Raw genomic sequence first — 23,942 nt, 5'->3', positions numbered from 1 at the left:
AACTTAATTATTTTGATTATTTGTCTAAAGTGCTTGATAATGCTTTGTTGGCTAGGTTTATTGCCAAAAAACATTAGTATTATAACTTTTTCATATACATTTTTGCCAAAATATCAAATAAGATTGTTATATGAATACTATGATCATATTCTGGATTATGTACCTCGTTTAATTAATGACCGATAGTCAAAATAACTATTTTATGTGCATACAATATTATAACACAAGCCCAACTATATTCGTCTCTAAAGTGCTTGATATCCCAAAAACTTAAATATGACCGTTTTATAAATACAATGACCATATACTTCCTCCATTCAACTCCACTCTACCATCTTTCCTTTTTCATCCATTCAATTCCACTCTACCTATTTCCTAAAAAGGAATGTCAAATGACCATTTTGTCCTCATACCCCATTACTTATTTACAATAGTTGTCACTCATACCCCACTACTTCTACATCAAACTCCACCCTTTTCCACTCATACCCCACTTAATTACATTATACCCCATTATTTATTTACAATATTTTCCACCCAACCCCACTCTTCTTAATATTTGTGCAAAATACAAATAGGTAGAGTGGAGTTGAATGGAGGAAGTACTTGATTATGTACCTCGTTTAACGATAGCTAAAGTAAGTATATTATATACATACAACGGTCTACACAAGTCAAACTATTGAAATGACTACTAGAAGACTTGGTTATATATACGTAAACGAAATAAATTACTATTTTTTTCCGTTGGCTATAAAGAGGAAATGTAAATAAATACATGAAAAAATTTACATTTAAATTTTAATTAACTTCAGTAACACGTTACTTTAACGACTTTAATGAGTATTGTGACGATAATGTCTTGATAATTAACAAACAGAGACTTGTACTGCTTGGGAGGGGGGGATCTTATGTATCTCTTACATTTAAAGTGAATTTAGTACTCCTTCCAATCCATTCAAATTTCAAACAACACATGTTATTATTTTTTTTTTTTTGAGGTGTCAACACATGTTATTATTGCACAATGATTAAGGGAACAATAAAAAAAACATTTGCAAAGATTAGTGAGTGGCATGCATATATGGAAGATTTAGACCCTGTTTGACCAACGACAAAAGCAGATTCATAATAGCAGATAATGTTAGCAAAATAATTCAGTTAGAAGATTTTAGTTGCAGATTTAATTTGACTATCAAATTAAATTGTTAGAATTATGAAAAGGTGTTTGGTAATTAACATATTATATGACAGATTATTTTCATGTATAAATTGAATATATTGTTATAATATGTTGGTAATGCTATTATTAGCAACATATTGAAAGATGTTAGATTTCGACCAACATGAAATCACAATATGCCATTACCAAACACATAAAAGTGGTAGATTGATTAGTCAATTTACTATGTCGGTCGCTCTACTAATTTATTATCACCTTAGAATTTTGATTGAGATAATCTTCTCGTACTTCAATATTACATGTGGGATACTGCGTCAATCTGGTTTTTATTGCAATGTCATTCACAAATCACAATGCTTATCCGCAACACTAACGACCTACGGAGTACTGTTTTACTTTTACAGCTATTCAAAAAATAAAAGTCACTTATTACAAGAAGTAGTATATATAAGGTAAACGTTTCTTTAATTAAATGAGGAATACACAAGATGTTGTGTTTGATTTTACATGCTTAGCGCGATCAGTGGTTCAAAAAGAGATGAGAGACATATTGAACCTAAGTTTTAATTTTGCGTTTCTTAATTAAACTAGCATAGATCCCGCGCAAATGCACGATATTTTAAATTTTCATATATAGAGAACTTAACAATTAGAGCTAATAATAAAATATAAATGAACTTTAAATTTTATTTTTAATTATCTACAATTATTAATGTGTAATACTAAGAATTAAAATAGAGCGAATTTTACATTTTTACTTTGAATAAAATTGATCATGTTAAAACCACTTTTTGTTAAATAAGCTTAGGATAAAAAAAAAAAAGATTGTTAGTTTAATTACAAAAATTTATGCTTATTTTTACGCATTTAAAACCTCTGATGAAGCATATAACTATTTTTGTAATTTTTGTTACAACTATGCAATTTAAACGGAGTAACAAATTTACCGAATAAAAAAGTGAAAAGCACACACTGATTTAATAATATGAGTAAAATATGCATACATTTTAGATATGATATTTAAAACATTTAAGATACATAAATTGGACTAATGAGATAATAATGAATAAAATATATTTGGGCCCAAGTATAAAAGCTGCGGTGTTTGATAAGATATTGTGACACATAAATGCCATATATTTGGTCAAATACATATCTTGATAAAGTTAGGCCCAATTTCTAGCTAAAAGTATTTAGGCGGGAAAATTTTCAGTTTTCTTATTCTTTTAGTATAAGGGGATGAGGAATACACAAAAAGTTGTGTTTGATTTTACTTGGCTCAGTTAGTTGAGTATATATACATACAAGGAATCAAGCATGAATGCATGACCTTAATTCCGATGAGATCCACGATAGTAAAAGGCAAAAAAGAAAATATTAAAAATGCGCATCCGGGGAATCGAACCCCGGTCAGTACCGTGGGAGGGTACTATGATACCACTACACTAGATGCGCTTTTGCTTTTCTTTAGTCACTAAATTTGTAAATACTATTATCGTCCTCGATTTCAAGTACTTTCAAAACAACTTGAATCACCCATCACCTTACCGGACTTGCACTTTCGAAAATGAAAAGTGATGAGATTTTATGAATTATTTTGTTTCAAGGGATTGAAATTTTACGAGTCGTATGTATATATTTCCTCCGTTCCCTTGTTTACCTTTGCTTGAGGATGGTCTTAGTGAAAGAAACTTATAAAGTATTGCCTTATACGATTTCTTATCGCGTGCCCTTAATTAAAACACACATTAGAAAATCCGATTTTGATAACTTGATACTAATAATGATCAATAACATCTTTAAAAATATTTTATGATAATTTAATTATTTAGTTTATTTGTTATTCAGCTAAGAGTACTTTAGACTTGATTTAGTCTGAATCTATTATACCATAAAACAGTCATATAATAAAGTTAGAAAGTTAGGGGCATTCATAAATCTGACTGGATTGAATTGGACCGGTCGGTCTAGTCTAGTCCAGACCGGATGCATATCGGTCTGGTCTCCCGATCCACAAAAATATCTTAGACTAATCGGCGGTGTCGTTCAAAACCCAAAAAAACCAGATTTAAAGGGTTCCGGTCTCTTCCTAACCTATCTGGTTTTCGACTTTGGGTTAGGGGGTTATCCGGCCTGACAAATTCTCATTTAACATGGGTCCGTCTTAAGCTTAAGACGTCTTAATTCTTAAATATGTCCATATGAGAGGAATAAGACAAAAACATATTACATTGAGAAAAACAAAAGATTTGTCCTATATTCAAATGAGATGATATTTGACTCGTTTTATTTGATCCGGCCTGCAATTTTTTTCGGCGCAGAAAGACAAACACTCCGAGTGAAAGTTAATAGCAGTACGAGTTCATTATGGTTAGAGATAGAAGTGGACATGCACGCGAGCCGTTGCCCACATTCCATTTTAGCACGACACGGAATTGGCACGACCCATCACACCATAGGTCGTGAGGCGTATCGTGCCATGGACTCATCTGAGCATGACACGCTTGAGCACGCTCAGAATACAAAGAAATCTGGTTAAATTGGATGAATTGTCAAAGCACATTAAGCACGACACAACACGGCACGACACATACGAACCGTGGGCCGTGCCTGATCAATCAGAATTTTCATCTGACTAACACGAAACGACACGACACAAAGCCCACCTTCATGGGCCTGGGCTATGGGCCTTTTTTTTTCAGCACAGTAAACATGGCCCGACACGACCCACTTCAATCTCTAAATTTATGGTATTCTACCTCTACACCATGTCTCAACTGCCCAAGACGTGGAAATTTGAGTTTGTATTATATTCACATTCCATAAACAAAGTGCACTCCGTATTTTGATCGTGAACAACACCTATAAAAGCAAACCCAAACACAAACCAAAGGGTTCAATTCAACTTCTAAAAAACAACTCCTCTCTTCTTCACAACTCCCGCCTCCTACAAATTCCATCCTAATTCTCAATTTCCGTCTTCCAAAACCCTAATTTTCTCCCTGTTAGTTCTATTTCCTCTTCTTCTTTTTCATCTTTTTTTTTTCCTTCATTGTTGTCGTTCATTGTTGTCTTGTTGATGATTTTTTTTATTTACTTTAGTTGAGTTTATAGTAGTAGTAGTTGTTTTTAAATTGTCCGTCGAACCGTAAAATATCGTCTTTCATTGATTGTTAACCATGAAAGTAATTTGTTCAACTCAATGCTGTTTTTTTTGGTAAGAAATCGTCTTTTTGATGAGTATTTTAATTAAAGGTAATCAGATGATTGGGACGAAGGGAGTATTTGCTGTTTTTTTAGTATGTTGATGTAATTAGGGTTGATGATGTTATTTAATACTTCCTTCATAATTTGGTAGAATCTTCAATATATAACATGAAAGATAGTCACGTGAGATCTTATTTAACTTGTCTTATTGAGTGCATTAAGAATACCAAATTATTTTTATAAGTTTTAATAATACATAACTAAAGATATGAACTCGAGTATGATTGTAGATATTGTTTCATCTATTTTAGGAAGAGGAAAGTAGTTGATTATGTTTATGGAACTAGGGTTGATGCTATTTAGCCCTAATTTTCGGAACATAGCATTGTTTCGCAAGTCTATTTATTGTAGTTTATTTGATCTCTTAAGATATCTCTTGTATAACTCAATTACTTAGATGCACCTCTGATTGTCATTGTGTTTTTAGCATTATTCAGACTCGGTTATAAATCCAAGTCTCTGACCCTCCATGACTCAAAGTTTTGGATACGAAGACCCTGTGCAAAATTGTCTGACTCTCCATGACTCAAAATTTTAGCATTACTCAGTCTCGGTTATAAAACTGTAAATTGACTGAAATCTGAATGAAAGTTAATAGAGTATGTATATTGCATCTTCTTATGTTTGTCATGTATGACTCTGTGTTGTGGCAGGGTGAGGTGATTGGGAAAATAGAAGATGGATCACAAAATAGTTGAAATGGAGCACGGATGGGCGATTATGGAAACGGGGATCACGAAGCTGAAGAGGATCCTAGAAGATTTACCCGAACCACCTTTCAATTCCGAATCCTACATTGAGCAATACACGTACCTACCTACCTATCGGCCTATATATCCTTATTATTCACTGTGATGATCAGTATATATGATGTTTAATTTCTAATTCATAATTTTTGTTGCAGGACAATCTACAACATGTGTACCCAGAAACCACCTCATGATTATTCTCAACAACTTTATGAGAATTACAAGCACACCTTTGTTGATTACTTGCAGAGAACGGTGAGAAAATACTCATACCCTGAACTGATTTGTGGATTACTTGCAATCTGTCCATTTTTTGGATAATGAGGGTTTATACGCAAATTAATTAGGGATTTAGCGTTCATTTGAAACTATTTTGGCTCAATGGTACACGTCGTCAATTTTTTTTCCAGTTTTTTTCCAGTTTTTATTTACTTCGGCCTATGATCTGTAGTAGAATTATAATGAGGGTTTATACGCAAATTAATTAGGGATTTAGCTTTTGGCTCAATGGGTCCACGTTATCACTTTTATTTATTTATTTTCCAGTTTTTATATGAAGTTGCTAAGGTCCTTAGCGGCTTGTAAAAATGGTAGGGATACAAGCCGCTACATAAAAACTGGAAAAAAATAAAATAAAAGTGATGATGTGGACCCATTGGGTGAAAATAGTTTCAAATGAACGCTAATTACCTAATTAATTTGCTAATAAATTCTCGTTATCCAAAAAAAACTCTGTATTTTTGTTAGTCTCAGTTCAGTTACCTTAGTTACCTTTTCTACTGTGCTGGAGTGGCACAGCTGTATCATAGGCCGAAGTGTCCGACATCTGAATACTGTTTTTGGTGGAGTAATACGTAATATGTGTTCATCTTCTTAATAGTTTGTTTTGTGTTATATTAACTAGATTTTGCCAGCATTGAGGCAAAAACACGACGAGTTCATGCTGAAGGAACTGGTTCGAAGATGGTTAAATCATAAAATAATGATCAGGTGGCTGTCCCGGTTTTTCTTCTATCTAGACCGATACTTTATCTCTCGGAGGTCACTTCCTTCATTACGCGATGCTGCAATTAACTGCTTCCGTGATATGGTCTATCAAGAAATGAATGTCAAAGCTATGGATGCTATTCTAGCCCAGGTAAACCTCATTCTCTGAACTCTGAAGTCTGAACTATTCTTCAAAGGAACGCATTGCACGCGTATCAATGTAAATACGTAAAATATTCTTGTAACCGCGCAGATTCTTATGGAAAGGGAAGGCGGACAAATTGATCGAGCATTGTTAAAGAATGCACTTGCCATATTTATCGAGCTTGGACCAGAACATTATCAGAATGAATTCGAGACACCTATGTTGGGGGATAGTGCAGATTACTATTCTCGGAAGGCCGCAAGCTGGATTCAAGAATATACTTGTCCCGAGTACATGTTTAAGGCAATCTCCTATGCACAAATTCTTTTTTTTTTTATTATTACATATCTTCCTATACAACATTATTAGTATAGTATAGTTTCTTAATAATTTTGATTCGGTGATACAGTCCGAGGAAGCTTTGATCAAAGAGAAGGACCGAGTAGCTCATTATCTGCATGCTGATACCGAGGACAAGCTATTAGAGGTATTAATTAGTTAAGAGAATTGAGTAATGATTTGAAATATATTTTAATGAAAAAATTTTTATAGCATAAAGCTATAATAAGTTTCAATTTATAGTATTTTTTTTTCATGTTTTTTTTGTCAGGAAAGTAATAACAACGATTTCTAGTTTTGGTTTTATACATAATATAGGTCAACTCATCATCTAATAATAGTATTCATAAAAGATTTAGCAATTTATAGTTTTTTTTATATAGAATTTATTTTATTTTAATTAAAATATTATAGTTTAGAGTTTAGTGAAAATAATATAATTTCATGAAAAGATTAATTTTAATGAAAATATAATAGTTCCTTATTTAGTGAATGAACATAATTATCATTAGTTTCTTTTTTTTGAGAATATGCTTTTTGGCAGGAAAATGATAGAAATCAACTATTCTTTTAGTAGATAAGAGATTTGTAGTCGTTGTAAACTTGGAATCTTATAAATATATTCTGATCGCGTTGTCAATGGGTTTGGTTATCTTGGTTGCGTACAGAAAGTGCAGCATGAGTTGTTATGGGTTTATGAAACCCAATTACTCGAGAAAGAGGGTTCAGGATGTCGTGCATTGCTGAAAGACGATAAGGTTGATGATCTTTCCAGGATGTACAGGCTTTACAGCAAAGTTCCCAAAGGGTTGGAACCCATTGGAAAAACCGTCAAGGAGGTAACTTTTGCTTCATGTCTTACAGAGTTAGCTATATGCTCATCGCCTCGTCTCACATTCTTTTTAATAATTTCACTTTTCCTTCAGCATATCATTGATGAAGGTACCGCCTTGGTCCAACTTGCTGAAGATGCTGCCCGTAATAAGGCTGAAAAGGCTGAAGGCGGTTCATATGAGCAGGTCTTTGTTAGAAAAGTAATAGAACTTCATGACAAGTACATGGCTTATGTGACTGGGTGCTTTGGCAGTCACACCATCTTTCATAAGGTTTGTCTGCGTAATAAATACTCCTTCCGTCTCAATCATTTGTATATTTATCGTATGTTCTGATTTGAAGTTTATGGTACTTTGCAGTCTTTCAAAGAAGCATTTGAGGTCTTTTTAGGCAAAGGTGTTGCTGGTAACTCATGTGCTGAACTACTGGCAACATTCTGTGATATTATTCTCAAGAAAGGTGGCGGTGAAAAGCTAGACGATGATGCTATTGAGGACTCGCTTGATAAGGTGGTGAAACTTCTTGCTTATGTCAGTGATAAGGATCTGTTTGCCGAATTCCACAGGTCAGTCAGTATTTCAATTTCTCGATTTTTTCTCATAATAAAAAAGTTGATATTTTTTACAATTATCTGATATTATTTTTTTCTTTTGACTAGGAAAAAACTCTCTCGCCGTCTACTTTTTGATAAGAGTAACAATGATGATCATGAAAGAAGTATCTTGTCGAAACTGAAACAGCAGTGTGGTGGTCAATTCACCTCGAAGATGGAAGGGATGGTAACGGATTTGACATTGGCAAGGGAGAATCAAAGTCAGTTTGAAGACTTTCTTCAGGAAAACCCACACACGGTTCGTGGGCTTGATATGAGTGTGACAGTTCTCACAACCGGGTTCTGGCCTAGTTACAAATCATCTGATCTCAGGGTTCCGCAGGAAATGGTAATGACTGCTGTCAGTTCCTCGCAGTTTTATTTACTGCAGGATTAGTTACGAGTAATTAATTATTATTTACTGTAAAAAATCTAGTTATAAATCATCTGATCTCAGAGTTCCGCAGGAAATGGTAATGACTGCTTGGTCACAGTTTTATTTACTGCAGGGTTAGTTACGAGTGATTATTATTTACTGTTAAAAAACATTTTACAGGTGAAGGGGATTGAAACCTTTAAGCAATTTTACGCAACAAAAACGAAGCACAGGAAGCTTACATTTATTTACTCTCTGGGGAGTTGCAACATTAGTGGAAAATTCGGTACAAAAACAATTGAATTGGTGGTTGGAACATATCAGGTAATTTTTTTTTTTACTAAGTTTATTTAATTTAATGTTCCTTTTCAATTTTGTTAAAATTTGATTATATATCTGATTTACGCGTCCTATAGGCTGCCGCGCTGCTACTGTTTAATACAGCAGATCGTCTGGGCTATTTAGAGATTGCAGACCAGCTGAATTTAGCCGATGAGGACTTGACCAGAGTGTTGCACTCTTTATCTTGTGCCAAATATAAGATTCTGGTTAAGGAACCGAGTTCAAGATCTATCTCGAAAACTGATCATTTTTCGTTTAACTCCAGTTTTACTGACAGAATGAGGAGAATTAGGGTATGTGCTTTCGACAAAAAAGTCTCCGGAATGTTTTATGAGATTCTCTTGGTGGATTTGTGAGATAATGAATGCTTTGTTTTGAATGTGCAGATTCCTTTGCCTCCTGTTGATGAAAGGAAGAAGATAGTTGAGGATGTTGACAAAGATAGACGGTTTGCTATTGATGCTTCGATTGTGCGTATAATGAAGAGTAGGAAGGTGTTAGGGTATCAGCAACTGGTCACTGAGTGTGTTGAGCAGCTTAGCCGGATGTTTAAGGTACGACACTTTCTTGCCTATTTCTCGCTAAGTCGTGTGTGTGTGAGACCGTCTCCTGTAAGTATATTGCTGACGGTATTGTTTTTTGAGCACTCTCTAATGGTTGTTCACTTATGTCATTTGCAGCCTGATTTCAAGGTGATAAAGAGGAGAATCGAAGATTTGATAACTCGAGAATACATTGAAAGAGACGCAGAGAATTCCCAGATATTCAAGTACCTGGCTTGATTCAGGAGGATAGTATTTTGCCAGCCTTTTCATGTATAGTGATTAGGTTATATTCATATTGGTAGGGCTTGATGCCATGCTATTTTTTGCGATTCCTAGGATACTCGACTTTTTGGAATCAGCGCGTAGGCTCGTGTTCTGGGCATACAGTACAATATATTATATGATCCGATTTTTTGATAGTTTCCTCCACATTCCTATCTCGACATCTTTGTTTTGTTCAAGGCGTACTTGAAATTCGGCATATTTTGGAACTAATCGCGTGTGTTGAAGCCTATGATTCGCAAAATTTTGACATAATATGGAAACAATTATTTCAGGGTATCTGGAAATGAGGTACATAAACTATTACACCTTTTAACGATGTAATAACTAATTTTTCGTAAAACGAATTAGTAAAAAAGTACACTAAAATGAAACGAGTAAACAAATGATAGTGTAATCTTTTCTGAAATGCCGACTTGCTGGCCAATAAATAAGAGATGATAAAAATAATAAAATGGAAGTATACAAAAAATATCAAAATGCAAAAATCTAGCTCGTCGATCTAACAGAATTTAATACATCAGTAAAACTGCAGGAGGGAAGTGAAGCTTCAGAAAAACGGCAGCCTTTGCTGTACAGAAGAGATCTCATAAAACCTATATATGTCCTTAATCGGATCTCGATAAAAAATAAACCACCTCAGAAGACGGGAAAAAGGTTGTGCAGTGGTCTCGAGAATTTCAATTCAATGCTACTCGCCTCACTGATCACCATTGATACCAAAGATCCTAACCTTGTGCATGTTTGGAAATTTTGCGATAACCAGTATTATTACTGCAATACTGTTGAAGAAAAGCATAGGATGCTGGTAGTCGGTTGTATGCGAGGCTATCAGGTACCTGTTACCATGCTCATTTTCAGTAGTGTCATAAAAACGCTAACTATACCCAAGTAAATAAAAAAAAAATAGCAGAGAAACAAAAGTTTTATATTCGGAAAAATATGGTAGTGTAATATATTACTTTCACATCAAAATCTTTTTTTCTTAAAATACAAAAACAAATCTAGGATCTTGTATTTTGACACAGAAAGTTCAGCATGTCTTTATCAATCTTCAAGCTTATATTGCTGATTGATTAATCTCATATGCAAAATCGTCGCCTAAGTTAGGGGTGTTAACGAGCCGAGCCCGAGCTTGCTCGGCTTGTGCTCAAGAACCAAAACTCGGGCTCGAGCCGATCTCAAGCTTACCCGAGCTTGAAAAAAATGTGTTCGTTATCAAGCTTGCGAGCTCGAGCCAAACTCAAGCTCAAATCGAGCCCATATATAATTGTTAATTTTTTGATTTTTTCTTCCGATATTTTCAATAACAAGGCTCGAAGGTTATATGTAAAAATATTTGGCAAATCAGTGAGATATATTATGTGTGTGATACAAAGATATAATCATGAGAAAATATTTTTAGAAAATATGAGCAATATCTTATCTAATCACACAACTTCGCCGCTCGAGAGCTTTTCGAGTAGAGGCTTGTCTCGTTAAGCTCTCGAGCCGAGCTTTGACCGAGCCGATCTCAAGTTGCTCGCGAGCTGTCTCGTCTGATTATCACCCCTAGCCCAAGTTTTTGCAAAGAAAGCAGTGAGCAAAGTCACATTATAAACAGAAAGCTAAAGCTTTCCTGCCCTAATGGAGTAGTAGTCCAAAACTTCTACCGGCTCAAATTTGGAATCAACCAGATGATGTAAATCAAAAAAGCAGTCAAGAAGATCACACAATCAAAGCCTTTGTTTACCCAGTTGGTCTTGCTTTAGATGGTCCATTTTGGTCTGAAGCAATAAGACGGAATTTTGTAACCATTTTACAGCCAAATGTGACCACTATTAAAAAACAAGTTACCATAAGCTGTAACACTAGCTATAACATTGTGGTTACATTTAACCATAAAATGGTCACATATGCCCGTCTGAAGAAAAGTGACCGTCTGAAACAAGAATTTGTGTTGTTTACCAGGTTAACAGATACGGATAAGTTAGACCATCACAGACTATCCAGTATAGTATTAATTGCATTTTATTAAGGTAGGCTGTAAATGAAGTACTTACAACACCATAGGTACGATAGTCAAGAATTTTCTGTTCCATGTAAGCTGCTTGCCATTGTCAACCTGCTCCCACCAAGTCAAGCGATTGTAAATTCCTTGATCTTCAGAAAATGGGGTTCCTTTCTTCCAGTGGAAGAAATGATAAGTCACCTGAATAGGCGGAAATACAACAATTGGTCAGCAAAAGACAATTAACAAAAAAAAAAAAAACAAGCCCAGAACAGAAATCACGCTAAATTTATTACACAAATCTGCAATAAAAAGTGTATTAAGACTCAACAATAATTTCAGTGTGCGTTGCTTCCTGTAACAATCAGCCAGTCCAGTACCTAAAATTTCTATAGATTCAGTATTTATGGCACTGCTTACTTTTATACGGAGTACAAAATTAATGTGTCTCGAGTACTAACGACTGACAATGTAATTATCAAAAGGCCCTGGCAACTGGAGTCTATATTCATTCGGAACTTCGGCTGTTAGGTTTCAAAAGCTGTCTAGTTCAATTATAGAAAGCATGCAAGAGTTAACGTTGTGACATGACATCCTAAATTTCATAATCAATTACTGATAATCAATTGAAGGGGCTCAGAAAGGTAAAGGATGATAGGGTTTCAATTTTGCCCCTCTTAAATAAGCCAATCCTTCCAAAGTTATGCTCGAAGATAACAAGTAAGGCGACCAATCTCTTCTTACAATTCCGTCTAAAATTAGCGTTCAATACACATTGCAATTCATATTAGGAATTTAGGATTCCTCGCTATGTGGCTTACGATAACTCTATTTTCTCATATTAAACAGATTGTAAATCACATTGGAATCCATACCTTTAGCTAGAGCAGAGCATATGCGAGAAGAATACATCTACAAAAGATGCATCGTCGTATATAAATAATGCCCCCTCCCTCTCTTAGAAGAATGCACATTACGACATTACGTGATCAACACTCCATGTTGAAATCTAATTGTCAGATAACCAGACAGCTAAAGTAGAACCGAACTACCGATGTAACGTGAATTTTAGGCTCTTCATTATTTGTAAATTGTAACTGATAAACCCTCAAGTGAGAACATAACACTAAAATCGTACATTTCCAACCTTCAGAAGCCGTCTACTACACATCTAAAAAACTGCTTCCAGCGGAGCAAAGATTGATGTTGTGCCATTTGAAGTTCCTTTATAATTAACTGATCAAGATTCGGAGGAAATAAACGAGCAATTCATTCTCTCCCGTTTTAGATTATAGGGTCTCAGAAAGGTAAGGGGAAATAGGGTTCCAATATCCTCCCCACCCTCCTAAATAAGCCAAATACTTCCAAAGTTATGCTCAGAGATAACACATAAGGCCATTTATCTGCCCATCTTTCCATATATTCCCCATCCATATGGCCATACCTTTTCCATCTAAAATTAGTGTTATAACGCATTGTAATTCACATGAAGATCGACTCAACACGTAGATTACAAAAACAACTCAGTGCTACCATACTAGACAAATTGTAATTCACATTAGATTCCATATCCTTGGCTAGAGAACTAAATTACAATCAACAACATAATGTACTACAAACAACGTACCCTCTCACCAAAATATCATAAACTCTGGGTTCTACATTATTTGTAACTAGTAGCCGCCCTACATGAGAAAAAATGCACTAAAATCCTACATTTCTCAACTCCAAAAACACAAAAGAGCAGCCTACACCCAACAAGATTGCATCTTTTTCTCACACATGAATCACCAACCCTTAGTAGTTTGAGTTTCGCATAAATCTCTTTTCGCATTGAATACAATAATCATCCCTCAGCCGAAAAAAAAACACTAGATCCTACATTTCCAAACTCGAAAACGCTAAAACAGTAACCTAGATCCTACAAGATCACAACTTTTTCATACATGAAATCACAAACCCAAAATATTTCAAATTTTTGCAAAAATCTATACTAGCATTGAATACAACAATCATCATCCCTCAACCGAAAAAAAAAACACTAAAATCCTAAATTTCCAAGCTCCAAAACAATAAAGAGTAACCTACACCCTGCAAGATCACATCTATTTTACACATGAATCACCAAGCCAAAGTGTTAAAAGTTCACAAAATCTCACTTTAGACGGACACTATCCGTCTAAAGTTGTAGACGGGTCAAATATATCATCACTTTCATAATATGACCCATCTACATCTTTAGACGGATATACCCGTCTACAATTAGACTAATTGTTAAAAGTTTTGCATAAAACCCTTCTAGCATTGAATACAATAAGCCCCCCTCAACCGAAAAAAGCCCTAAAATCCCACATTTCCAAACTCCAAAACACTAAAACACTAACCTACACCCTAAAGATCACATCTTTTTCATACATGAATTATCAACCCAAGTTGTTTCGAGTTTTGCATAAATCTCTACTAATAATCATCCCTCGACCGATCAAAGCACTAAAATCCTACATTTCCAAACTCCAAAAACACCAACACACCAACCTATACCCTACAACATCACATCTTTTTCACACATGAATCACCAACCCAAATTGTTCAACTTCTGCATAAATCTCTTCTAATAATCATCCATCGACCGAAAACCACACTAAAATTCTACATTTTCAAACTCAAAAAACACTAAATTACATCTTCTAACACAAAAATAAGCAATTCACCAACCCAAATTGTTCAATCACTTCTATCATCAAAAACAACAATCATCAACCTAATCAAACACAAACCCATCAATCAATCAATCAACCAATCAATAAAAAAACCCTAAAAACGCAAAATGAACAAAAAAAGGAGAGAAAATTACAGCGAAATGAGCGAGATTAACAACGGTCCAAGCCATGCCAGGAGAACAAGAGAAGAAAGAAAGAACAAGAAGCCATGAAATGAAGAGAAACAATATATATGTAGTCCATACACCTGGGTATGCAAACCACTCTGTATTCCTATTTTGATCTATAGATGGCATCGTTTTCACGTATAAATTCGCCATTTTTGTGAGTAATTTGTTTGTTTCTTGGTGCTTAAAACCCTAATTTTGTATTTTCTGGGAAACCCACGATTCAATTTTGGGTATTTTTTTAATTATTTTGATTGATTAGATTAGATGATGATTGGTTAGATCAGAAATGGGTCTATAATTTTGGGTAGATTGGGTTTGTTTTCTCGAGCATTTTCTTTGATGAGGATGAATTATATTTTGATTTGTTTTTCTTTATTATTGATTTTGAAAACGGTTTTTTCTAACGTGTATTTTCAAAATATTCCAGTAAATACGATATTTAAAAGTGGTTTTACAGTATTTTATTGTAAAAACAGTTTACATCAAAGTTAGGTCAGTTCTTTCTGGCTTAATTTCAACCCTTTTTTTAGTTCAATTCAGCTCTATTCAGTTCAGTTTTGTTCACTTTAAGTCAATTCTCAGTTCTTTCCGCTCCATTCAGTTCTTTCAGCTCCATTCAGTTCAGTTCAGTTGAGATCAACTCCATTCAATTTAGTTCAACTCATTTCAGCTGAAAAAAACAAGACTTTACTCTCTCATGGTATTGACTAAGTTAACACTTCAATTTTTCATGATATTTTCTACGGAGTTTCATATTAACCTTTTTTAAGTTTTTAATGTATCTCGAGAGCACATTTTATACTAAAGAGTAATAGTTTTGCATATTATTACTTTATTGGTTATTTATTACTCTGTATATAATGTTGGATACAAAATTTAATGGATTGTAATCTGGTCTAAAATATTGTTAAAAAACTAGATCGTGTGTTTATTAGTCGGATTGTAATCTGGTCTAAAAAAAAGATAAGTAAATAAACTAGATACCCCAAATGAAATAAACAAAATTCCTCGTCGAGTAAATTGAGTATTTTCAATTTTCCCATTTATCAGGTACAAAAATTTAATAAAGGAGAAAAAATACGCCATACACACAAAAGCGTATTAAGATTACATTGTCATTCCATGATGGTCGATTGGTCGTCTACTTGTAAAGACAGTTATGCAACTCGATCTATTTTCAAAATGGACATATCACATTAATTTTATATTGTAATCCGTATCTCACATTTCTCGTTCTACATCTCTGTTTTTCATGCATTTTTTACATCTCTAATTTATTGAATCAGGGCTTTTATATCAAGTAGGAATGCATGCAGGACGTAAAGATTAGAGAAAGGCCTTGTTTTAGCCCATTTCAGTTCAACTACACTTTATTCAGTTTAATTTAGGCTATTTTTTCACAAATTAACTCTAGATTCAGCTATATCGAGTTCAACTCAATTTCATTAAATTTAATTTAATTCAGCTTTAACTCCGTTTAATTTATTTCATTCAATACCACATTTCTTAACCGAAAAGAACAAGGTCAAAGATGGAGGAAGTGTGGACAACTTTGCTTTGATAAACGAACGTTCTATAGATTCCAGTATAAAGTCATAGATACCATTACTTATTCTTGCTTGTATACTTTATGATGTCACATTTATAACTTGGACTTTTGTATGAAACAATGTCGTGATAAATTTATCATAAAATCTTCGATGTGATAAATTTATCATAAAATCTTCGATTTCAAGCTGAACGTTTCTTTTTCTTGTGAAGTAATAGTCATCCGATGCATTTTCGAGGCAATTTTCATCTCGGATCATTTGAAAACTGTTTTTTTTGTTATTATCATAAGGAGAAGACTGCGTACATCCGACTCTTCATACTCCATAATTTGCAGGAGTTATTAAAACACTGAAGTAATGTTGTTATAGTAGAGATTTACGCTCCTTTTTAATTCTTAACGAGTAATAGGAGATTACAAGTAGTGTGACCGTCCGTCTCCGTCCACACAAATAAATTAACTAAAATTTAAACTAGTAGAACCAAATTACATTGGGTGATGGTAATGGGAATGATAAGATGATAAGTTTGTTTACAAGTTAAACTAGTAGAAAGATAAAAGAGTGTGTTAATTCTGCAAGCTGATACGTGAATTAACATTTCAAATCAAATTTGTGGTTAGGACGAGGTCCAATCTAGGAGACTAATCAAATCTTGTCTCTCTTAGTGATTAATGATAACGATATGCACTAATTTAATCCCTCATTTGTTGTCAATGTTTATGTTAATTACCTATTTTAATTTTAATCTCGAAGTCAATAATTGCGGCTTCTTCTTATTCGAATAATTGTTACATTATAAATATGTTTGATATTGTCTAAATCATAGAAGTAGTAATTCAATTATCTTTCTATTGCTATTTCGAGGATGACATTGATGTATAAATAGATCATTCACATACATATTGGTTTGCTCTCGTCTCTTATGATTTTTGTGTCAAAAGTAAAGATAGATAAATAAAAAGTGAGACGAAATGACGGAAGTAATTGGTTAATAGTAATGGTAAAACAATAGTAGTCGCGACTACTACAGGTCTACAGCAACAATGAATTTCCAGAACTTGAACCCTGTGATCATCCCTAAAAAAATTTCCACTTAGGGAAACGCACTACATGAAAGTGCTAGATTAGGTATCATCTAATCCCATATAATGCTTAGGGCACAAGCAAAAACATGACATAATAAAAGGATAATTTATACTTTCGGTAAGAGCCGTGTAATAAAAAGTGAAAAAAATTCTTAGAATCGGGACCCAATAATACCATCTTCAATTTTATGTGAAATTTGTTATATTTAGCTTCTTAACTTGGACATGAAATATGAGGTCTCAGGTTCTATTCACCCTCCATTCTATTGTAATGTGATTAAAGGTATATTTCGTTAAAAAAATGTGTAAAAAGCACATGTGTATCCGTAATATAACAAAAATAGTGAAAGTTTTAATAATTCATTGAGATTTGAGTGTGATTATACATATAATTACTAGTTTTATTTTTGTGTACTCATTAGTCAGAATTCTTTAAATTTTTTTTTTGAAAGAAAAGAACAATTCATTAATAGAACATCATACGTCACTTACAAAAGAGATGTATAATCGAAAACAAATTTAATGGAAACCAAAGAAAAATAATTTTCTTATAAACTCGGGATCTCAAAACAACATCTGACAATTCAGCTCGTCCTATTATCGCTATCTTCATGTAGCTTTTGAGGGGATCCTTCGCTTGATTTATGAGATAAAATTACATCTGACTGGTTCCAAATATCGTTGCAAATCACTTGTACCCTTTAAAAAAACACACAACGAACTACTCTTAACTATATTACTGATGAGACTAAAACCACGAATAAATGAAAGAATTCTTTAATTTTTCATACTCTACTTTGATGATTCAAGGTTGGTGTTACTTTTTTTGTTTTTATAAACTTTGAAACATCATCAATAAAGCCTTTTTAAATTGGTGGCGATTAAATCACCCAGATCAGTTATTGCTCGAATTAAAACAAGTTGAGTCATCTCGGAGTCTCAACTCTAGATTATACCAGGTTAATAACGGACTCATGTTAGTTTGGATACATAGTACATTCGTACCAAAACCAAACCCTTACCACTATCGATTTATGCCATAACTTTATTTGCTACTTCCCAGTTCCTACGTCCCAGTCATTTATTTACCTTTTATTATGCAGGTCGGAACATTTTTATGATTGGAGCTCCATTTTTTTCTGCCCCATTTTTATGAGCAACTTGGAGTTGGGGGGGGGGGGGGCGCTCTATTGCTCTTATTAGTGTACATTCATCTTCCCACAACTAAGCAATGGTAAGCACACTTAGTCTCGAGGTGCAATAGCCTCTTTGAAGTCTTAGTGTATGACAATGTAACTCCTAAGATATTTATGTCTAGGCCATCATAAGAGCTCATGACTTGGCTAGACGGGCCATGAGTTTACAGTAGAAATCTTTTTTATCGGCTGCCAAAAAAAAAAAATCTAGGCCATCATAGTTAACATAGGTTTAAATTTTATTGGGGAACCTTTGATTAAGCTTTAACCATAAATTCACTTTAGCTGAGATGATCTTTTTACATGGTATCGGTCTATCAAATCCAATGGTTTCATATGCAAATGGAGGAAGAGCTCTTAGAGGATTTGCTCATTACCACTCCAATGTGCTCCCATACTTTATAGAGCAAGGAGTTACTCCGACCGTTTATTGATTTATGACAGAATTCCTTTAGCCTTATGAAATAGACTATCTCTAATTCTAATGGATGTGGCTTAGGCCCTCTTCATGAATTTTATATGGTATCAAATGCTAATGACCTTGAAGTCCCAAGTCCAAGTTGGTAGAGTACCGAAAACTGGGCGCAACCGTCTTCATCAGTTCATCCACATCTATTACTCCGCAAAAATCTCTCAAATACCAATAATGCATACGAGCTTTAGAGTGACAAGAACAAGGTGTATTGACGCCACAAGAGCGGAGATATGAAAGGTGGAATACCTTCGATGGAGGAGAAACTCCCACACCTTGGTGATCGAACTCCAGAGTCTTCTATCCAGCGAGTAGAAGAAGAGCGACAAGGAACTCCACTCAACCAAATTCGTGGCCAAAATCACCACAGAATAATAGAACATCCTCTAGCGAATCCAACCCAAACCCGACGAAAAGAAACAACAAAAGCCTTACAAAGGCCATTATTATTCCATACCTACTTTTTAACAATGTATGTCATAATGTCCATACTCTGCATATATAATTGGAAATCAAGGAATATTCATTTTGAAAATTACCACTAAATATTTTTTTTTTTTTTTGACAGCCGTAAAAAAAGGTTCTTTATACAAAGCAGACCTGTATCTCTAAGTCAGGTGCAAACACTACATTATTATTACAAAAACTTAAACTGTCAAATATTACTCTGTTGTACTCTAGGTTATTTACCAACAAATTATCCCATATTAGGCCATGAAAATGACACACATCAAAAGATCATATGCAGTAAGTTCTGATCCATCAGACAAAAACTTAAATTGGCCACTGACTATGAAAGAGAAACACAGAAATGAATCAAAATTATGCTATTTGATTGATGTTGATGCTCAAACTTAGGTCATCAAAGAATATATACACAGCTAGTGGTTGAAAATTAAAACATAAATCACCCTTTAGATTGGTTGATTTGAGTGAGTATTCATCCGGGCTCGAGTCAGGTTGGATCACAAGGGTGGCAAATATCTCGCTACTGAGAGTTAAAAATGTTTCACCCAAAGAGTCTATGTTACTCCAACTCTTCTAATCTCCTCAAGTATCCGTGTCGGACACTCAACACTCAGACAAGGGTATGACACATCGAGTCATCGACAATCCCAATTGCTGGGTTTGTGCCTTGATTCTGTTAGTCGCCGCTTCGAACGACTATGCGGGGGTCAACTAAAGTACTAGATTAATGCAATTTCATATATATCATGGTGAACCACGTAAATCGGTGCGTTTGTGGACGTAGCTAACACTCCTCACATATCAATAAAACTCTCTTCCTTCTGCCCTGTGGACGTAGCTAACACACCGTTAGTGAACCACGTAAATCTGTGCGTTTGTTTCTTTATTGTTCTTTTATTTGTTCTTTCTTGCTTCTGTTACAACACCATTTAAAGCCAAAATATGCATATTTTTCATGTACGACACTTGGACACGCACCCATGTCGGATACTTCTGAACGAGTTTGAGAAACATAGCAAAGAGCTAAATAGCTTGCCCTATCCCGACTGTTGTAAAACTGTCTTACCCAAGTTTTTATCATACCAAAGTAACAATTCCATAACTATATATTATACCATCATTTCAAGGAATATATAATCAAATGATAAGATTAATGCAATTTCATATATATCATGGTGGTGCATTTCCTAGCAGGCTGTTCTGCTCTCTTATTTAAATCAATCCACTTGAGGAAAGAAAGGTACATAGACCTAAAAATTGTTTTAATTGGATCAAATTAAAAAGATAGTGGGATGACATTTCAGAAATCTGGTAATCTTATCAGATTAATTCCACCTGGTTTAATGGAAACTTAAAATTTCAGACATATTTGCAAAATTATTATGTAAACAACATTACCGATTTACCTCAGTGCCTCAATGGCTCCTGCAAATTGCAGATGCAGAATAAGGGGAAGTCGGATGTACGCAGCCTTACCCTTGTGTTAGCAACACAAAGAGACTGTTTTCGAATGACCCAAGATGATCGAAGGACTAATACTTCATAAAAGAAAAAAGCGCAGCCACTTTACCTACTTATTATGTATATCTTGGAAAAATTGGAGCCCTTGACCTACTTTCACTGCTAAAAAACAAACTTTTTTGTCACTGTCCTTAGCACACCACAAACTGTACCACTAAATGTACTTATATATGACAAGCTAGATACTTCTCATGCATAATCAACCAACAGAAAACATTAATCTCTACAAAACCGAGATAAAACGTAACAACTGGCAACATTTTCACTAAGACGTTAACTGAAAATGATTAATACAGAGGAAAAGTCAGGAGGAAGATTAGAATGGAGGATTAATGTTCCTGATGGGACAACTAAAGTACTAGAGCCTGAAAGAGGGCTGATAGCTAGAGTTGGACACGGGTTTCAGAGTTTAATCATCGGTTTTTTTAAGAAGATAAGGAGGTTTCTGATTGAATCTTGGAAGATAGGTGTTGCTGAACCAAAAAAGTTCATACATTGCCTGAAAGTAGGACTTGCCCTTTGTGTTGTATCACTGTTTTATTATATGAGACCGTTGTATGAAGGTGTCGGAGGGAATGCAATGTGGGCTGTTATGACTGTTGTTGTAGTGTTTGAATATACAGTTGGTAAGTGCTACTAATAATACTCAAAGAGAGACCTAAAATTGTCATAATTTATCTGTTGCTAAAAATATTATGTATTTCAGGTGCAACTATTTGCAAAAGTGTAAACAGAGCTGTTGCGACAACTGTTGCAGGATCACTAGGAGTCGGAATTCATTGGATAGCAAGTCAATGTGGTCAGAAGTATGAGCCTATAGTCCTTGGAGCTTCTGTTTTCATTTTTGGTGAGTAATATCTTCTAGTATCAAGTTTCGAATAACCAGAACTGTCGTACAGTAAGTTATGGTAAGCCGTGGTAAGCTTTCAAGGTTTTGTAGTAAAACACTAAAATTCACCCTGAAATCTTGAAACTCGCCGCGGCTGTCTGTAACACAGTCTTTGATATATGAGAAAATATAAGAATGTGAAGATGATGTACTTACTTGTAATGAACTCTGCAGCATCCGTGGTTACATTTTCACGCTTCATCCCAACAGTGAAGGCTAGGTTTGATTATGGAGCCTTGATATTCATCCTCACCTTCAGCCTCGTCTCAGTATCAGGATACCGCGTAGACAAGTTAGTTGACATGGCTCATCAGAGAGTTACAACCATTGCCATCGGGACGTCTCTATGTATTCTCACAAGCATGTTGATCTGGCCTGCATGGGCAGGGAGTCAGCTTCACCATCAAACTATTAGCAATTTGGAGAAACTTGCCGTATCCTTAGAAGGTATACACCTTTTCCAAAAATAGGGGAATAATTTAGTCAAATGTCGGCTAATTGCCTAGCAACGGTTCTAAATTCGTTTGCATCAATACTGCCCTCGTGGCTCCCGAAAAAACATCACATTTGACATATTCACTTTTCTCTTTTAAATACTCAGGTTATGTGGCTGAGTACTTCAGCAGTGAGGAAACTGACGATGTCGCTGAGGACGATTTAAACAAAAAGCTTCTAGGATACAAGTGTATTCTTAACTCAAAGGCAACTGAAGAAACAATGGTAAGTAAATGAGTGAGATCTACGACCATGAAAAGTCCACATTTTTCATACTCTTATATAAAACCGTCTCACATAAGTAATTCTTTTGCTGTAAATCTTACACGAGAATTTGTGATAGTTTAAAAAATCTTTGTACAGGGGAATTTAGATTAATAACATACAAATTACGACAGCACTTCTATAAAACCGCATCACTTAAGTATATTTTTTACTTACTACAGGCAAATTTGGCAAGATGGGAACCAGCGCATGCTCGCTTCTACTTTGGCTATCCATGGCAACAGTACCTCAAGATTGGTGCAGCTGCGCGCAATTGTGCTTATTGCATTGATAACCTGAACAGCTGCATTGACTCTGAAATGCAGGTCATCTTTACTGTCATAAACTCAGTATTATCAAAAAGATCAGTACAAAAACCGTGTTACTGAAACAAAATTTGCATTATTTTGAGATACAGGCACCTGAGTTCTTGAAACAGCACATCAGGGATTACTGCATGAAAGTGAGCAATTCCTCTTCCAAGGTCCTGAAAGAATTAGCTAAAACAATTAAGTCGAACACAAAATCATCGACTATTGAGTTATTAGTTGATGAGATGAACATTGAAGTGGAAGATCTTCAAAACACGCTAAAATCTCTGTCGTATCAAACTGTTCTACCACAAGAAACAATGGACGAAAATCATGAAAGTCCTGAAAATGCATCTATGTTGGAGGTTTTGTCATTAGGTACACTGGTGACGTTGTTGATAGAAGCTGTAGGAAGAATTGAAGAAATAGCCGAGGTTGTTGACGAACTTGCTAACAAAGCAGAGTTTAAGACACAAAATGAAAAGAAACCCCAACAAAAACAGTCAAGTCAAGGTACAGCAACTGAAATGAATAGTCGAAATCACGAAGAGATGAAGGCCTTAGAAAAGGTCTGAGATCTTAACAGTCCAAGCAAATCATCCGCGGGAATACGTTTTGATGTCAATTCCTAGGATTGGTTTTCGTAAATATGTGAGTTTGCATCCGAGATGAAACTGTAAAATCACCCAGTGATGCAACTACTTGAGGAGTTCTATTGGAGTGTGTAATGATTGAGTAAGAAGAGTCTTCTTAACCAAACATGTCACGGCCTAGTACCTACGAGAAAAGCCGTGAATTAAACAGTTATCACTTTCCTGGCAATCATAAGCCCTTCTAGGGTGTTAGAACGATTATGAAAACGACAGCTGAGAATTAACTGCATGCCATGTATCCATTAATCCACATTATAATTGCAGAATGTCAAGTTTTATGCACTGCAATGAGAAAACAAAAAAAAAAAAGATTTTTAATGCTGTTTAAGACAATAAGATGGATTGAGAAGTTAAAACGGGTTTTTACCACTAGCTGACGCCATGTACGGGACATAGAGAATGTGATTCCGAGATGGAATTTAAAGAGTGAACATGAACTGTCTTATACATTCAGGTTCAAAATATTCACTATAACAGCATGCTTCTCTAACTATAAGCAGTCAAGAAAGCATCCCAA

The 23,942-nt window shown here is 34.8% G+C and overlaps 3 protein-coding genes and 1 non-coding gene across 4 annotated transcripts; 2 read left to right on the top strand and 2 right to left on the bottom strand.

The window, feature by feature from the left end:
• Nucleotides 1–2,567: 2,567 nt before the first annotated feature.
• Nucleotides 2,568–2,638, bottom strand: TRNAG-CCC (transfer RNA glycine (anticodon CCC)). The gene has a single exon. It is a non-coding gene; the product is annotated as a tRNA-Gly (tRNA).
• Nucleotides 2,639–4,075: 1,437 nt separating this feature from the next.
• Nucleotides 4,076–9,854, top strand: LOC141604958 (cullin-1-like). Its single transcript, XM_074423552.1, has 14 exons — nt 4,076–4,187; nt 5,104–5,259; nt 5,355–5,454; nt 6,104–6,337; nt 6,440–6,634; nt 6,741–6,818; nt 7,339–7,509; nt 7,597–7,776; nt 7,864–8,069; nt 8,163–8,445; nt 8,653–8,796; nt 8,889–9,107; nt 9,201–9,368; nt 9,495–9,854. The coding sequence occupies exons 2-14, from the start codon at nt 5,129–5,131 to the stop codon at nt 9,594–9,596; spliced, it is 2,211 nt and encodes a 736-aa protein (XP_074279653.1). The 5' UTR covers nt 4,076–4,187; nt 5,104–5,128; the 3' UTR covers nt 9,597–9,854.
• A 190-nt stretch (nt 9,855–10,044) lies between these two features.
• LOC141604959 (uncharacterized) lies at nt 10,045–14,925 on the bottom strand. Its single transcript, XM_074423553.1, has 3 exons — nt 14,486–14,925; nt 11,684–11,832; nt 10,045–10,480 (listed from the first exon to the last, which is right to left on the bottom strand). Exons 1-3 carry the CDS (start codon nt 14,669–14,671, stop codon nt 10,342–10,344), a joined length of 474 nt encoding a protein of 157 aa, XP_074279654.1. The 5' UTR covers nt 14,672–14,925; the 3' UTR covers nt 10,045–10,341.
• Nucleotides 14,926–21,096: 6,171 nt separating this feature from the next.
• LOC141606984 (aluminum-activated malate transporter 10-like) lies at nt 21,097–23,491 on the top strand. Its single transcript, XM_074426361.1, has 6 exons — nt 21,097–21,439; nt 21,520–21,660; nt 21,877–22,149; nt 22,304–22,422; nt 22,644–22,787; nt 22,880–23,491. The coding sequence occupies exons 1-6, from the start codon at nt 21,097–21,099 to the stop codon at nt 23,345–23,347; spliced, it is 1,488 nt and encodes a 495-aa protein (XP_074282462.1). The 3' UTR covers nt 23,348–23,491.
• Nucleotides 23,492–23,942: the final 451 nt, after the last annotated feature.

Source organism: Silene latifolia, chromosome 10, assembly GCF_048544455.1.
Source record: "Silene latifolia isolate original U9 population chromosome 10, ASM4854445v1, whole genome shotgun sequence".
Classification (NCBI taxonomy): domain Eukaryota; kingdom Viridiplantae; phylum Streptophyta; class Magnoliopsida; order Caryophyllales; family Caryophyllaceae; genus Silene; species Silene latifolia.
Note: the sequence above shows the minus strand (reverse complement) of the source record. Positions and strands in the feature narration are given on the sequence as shown.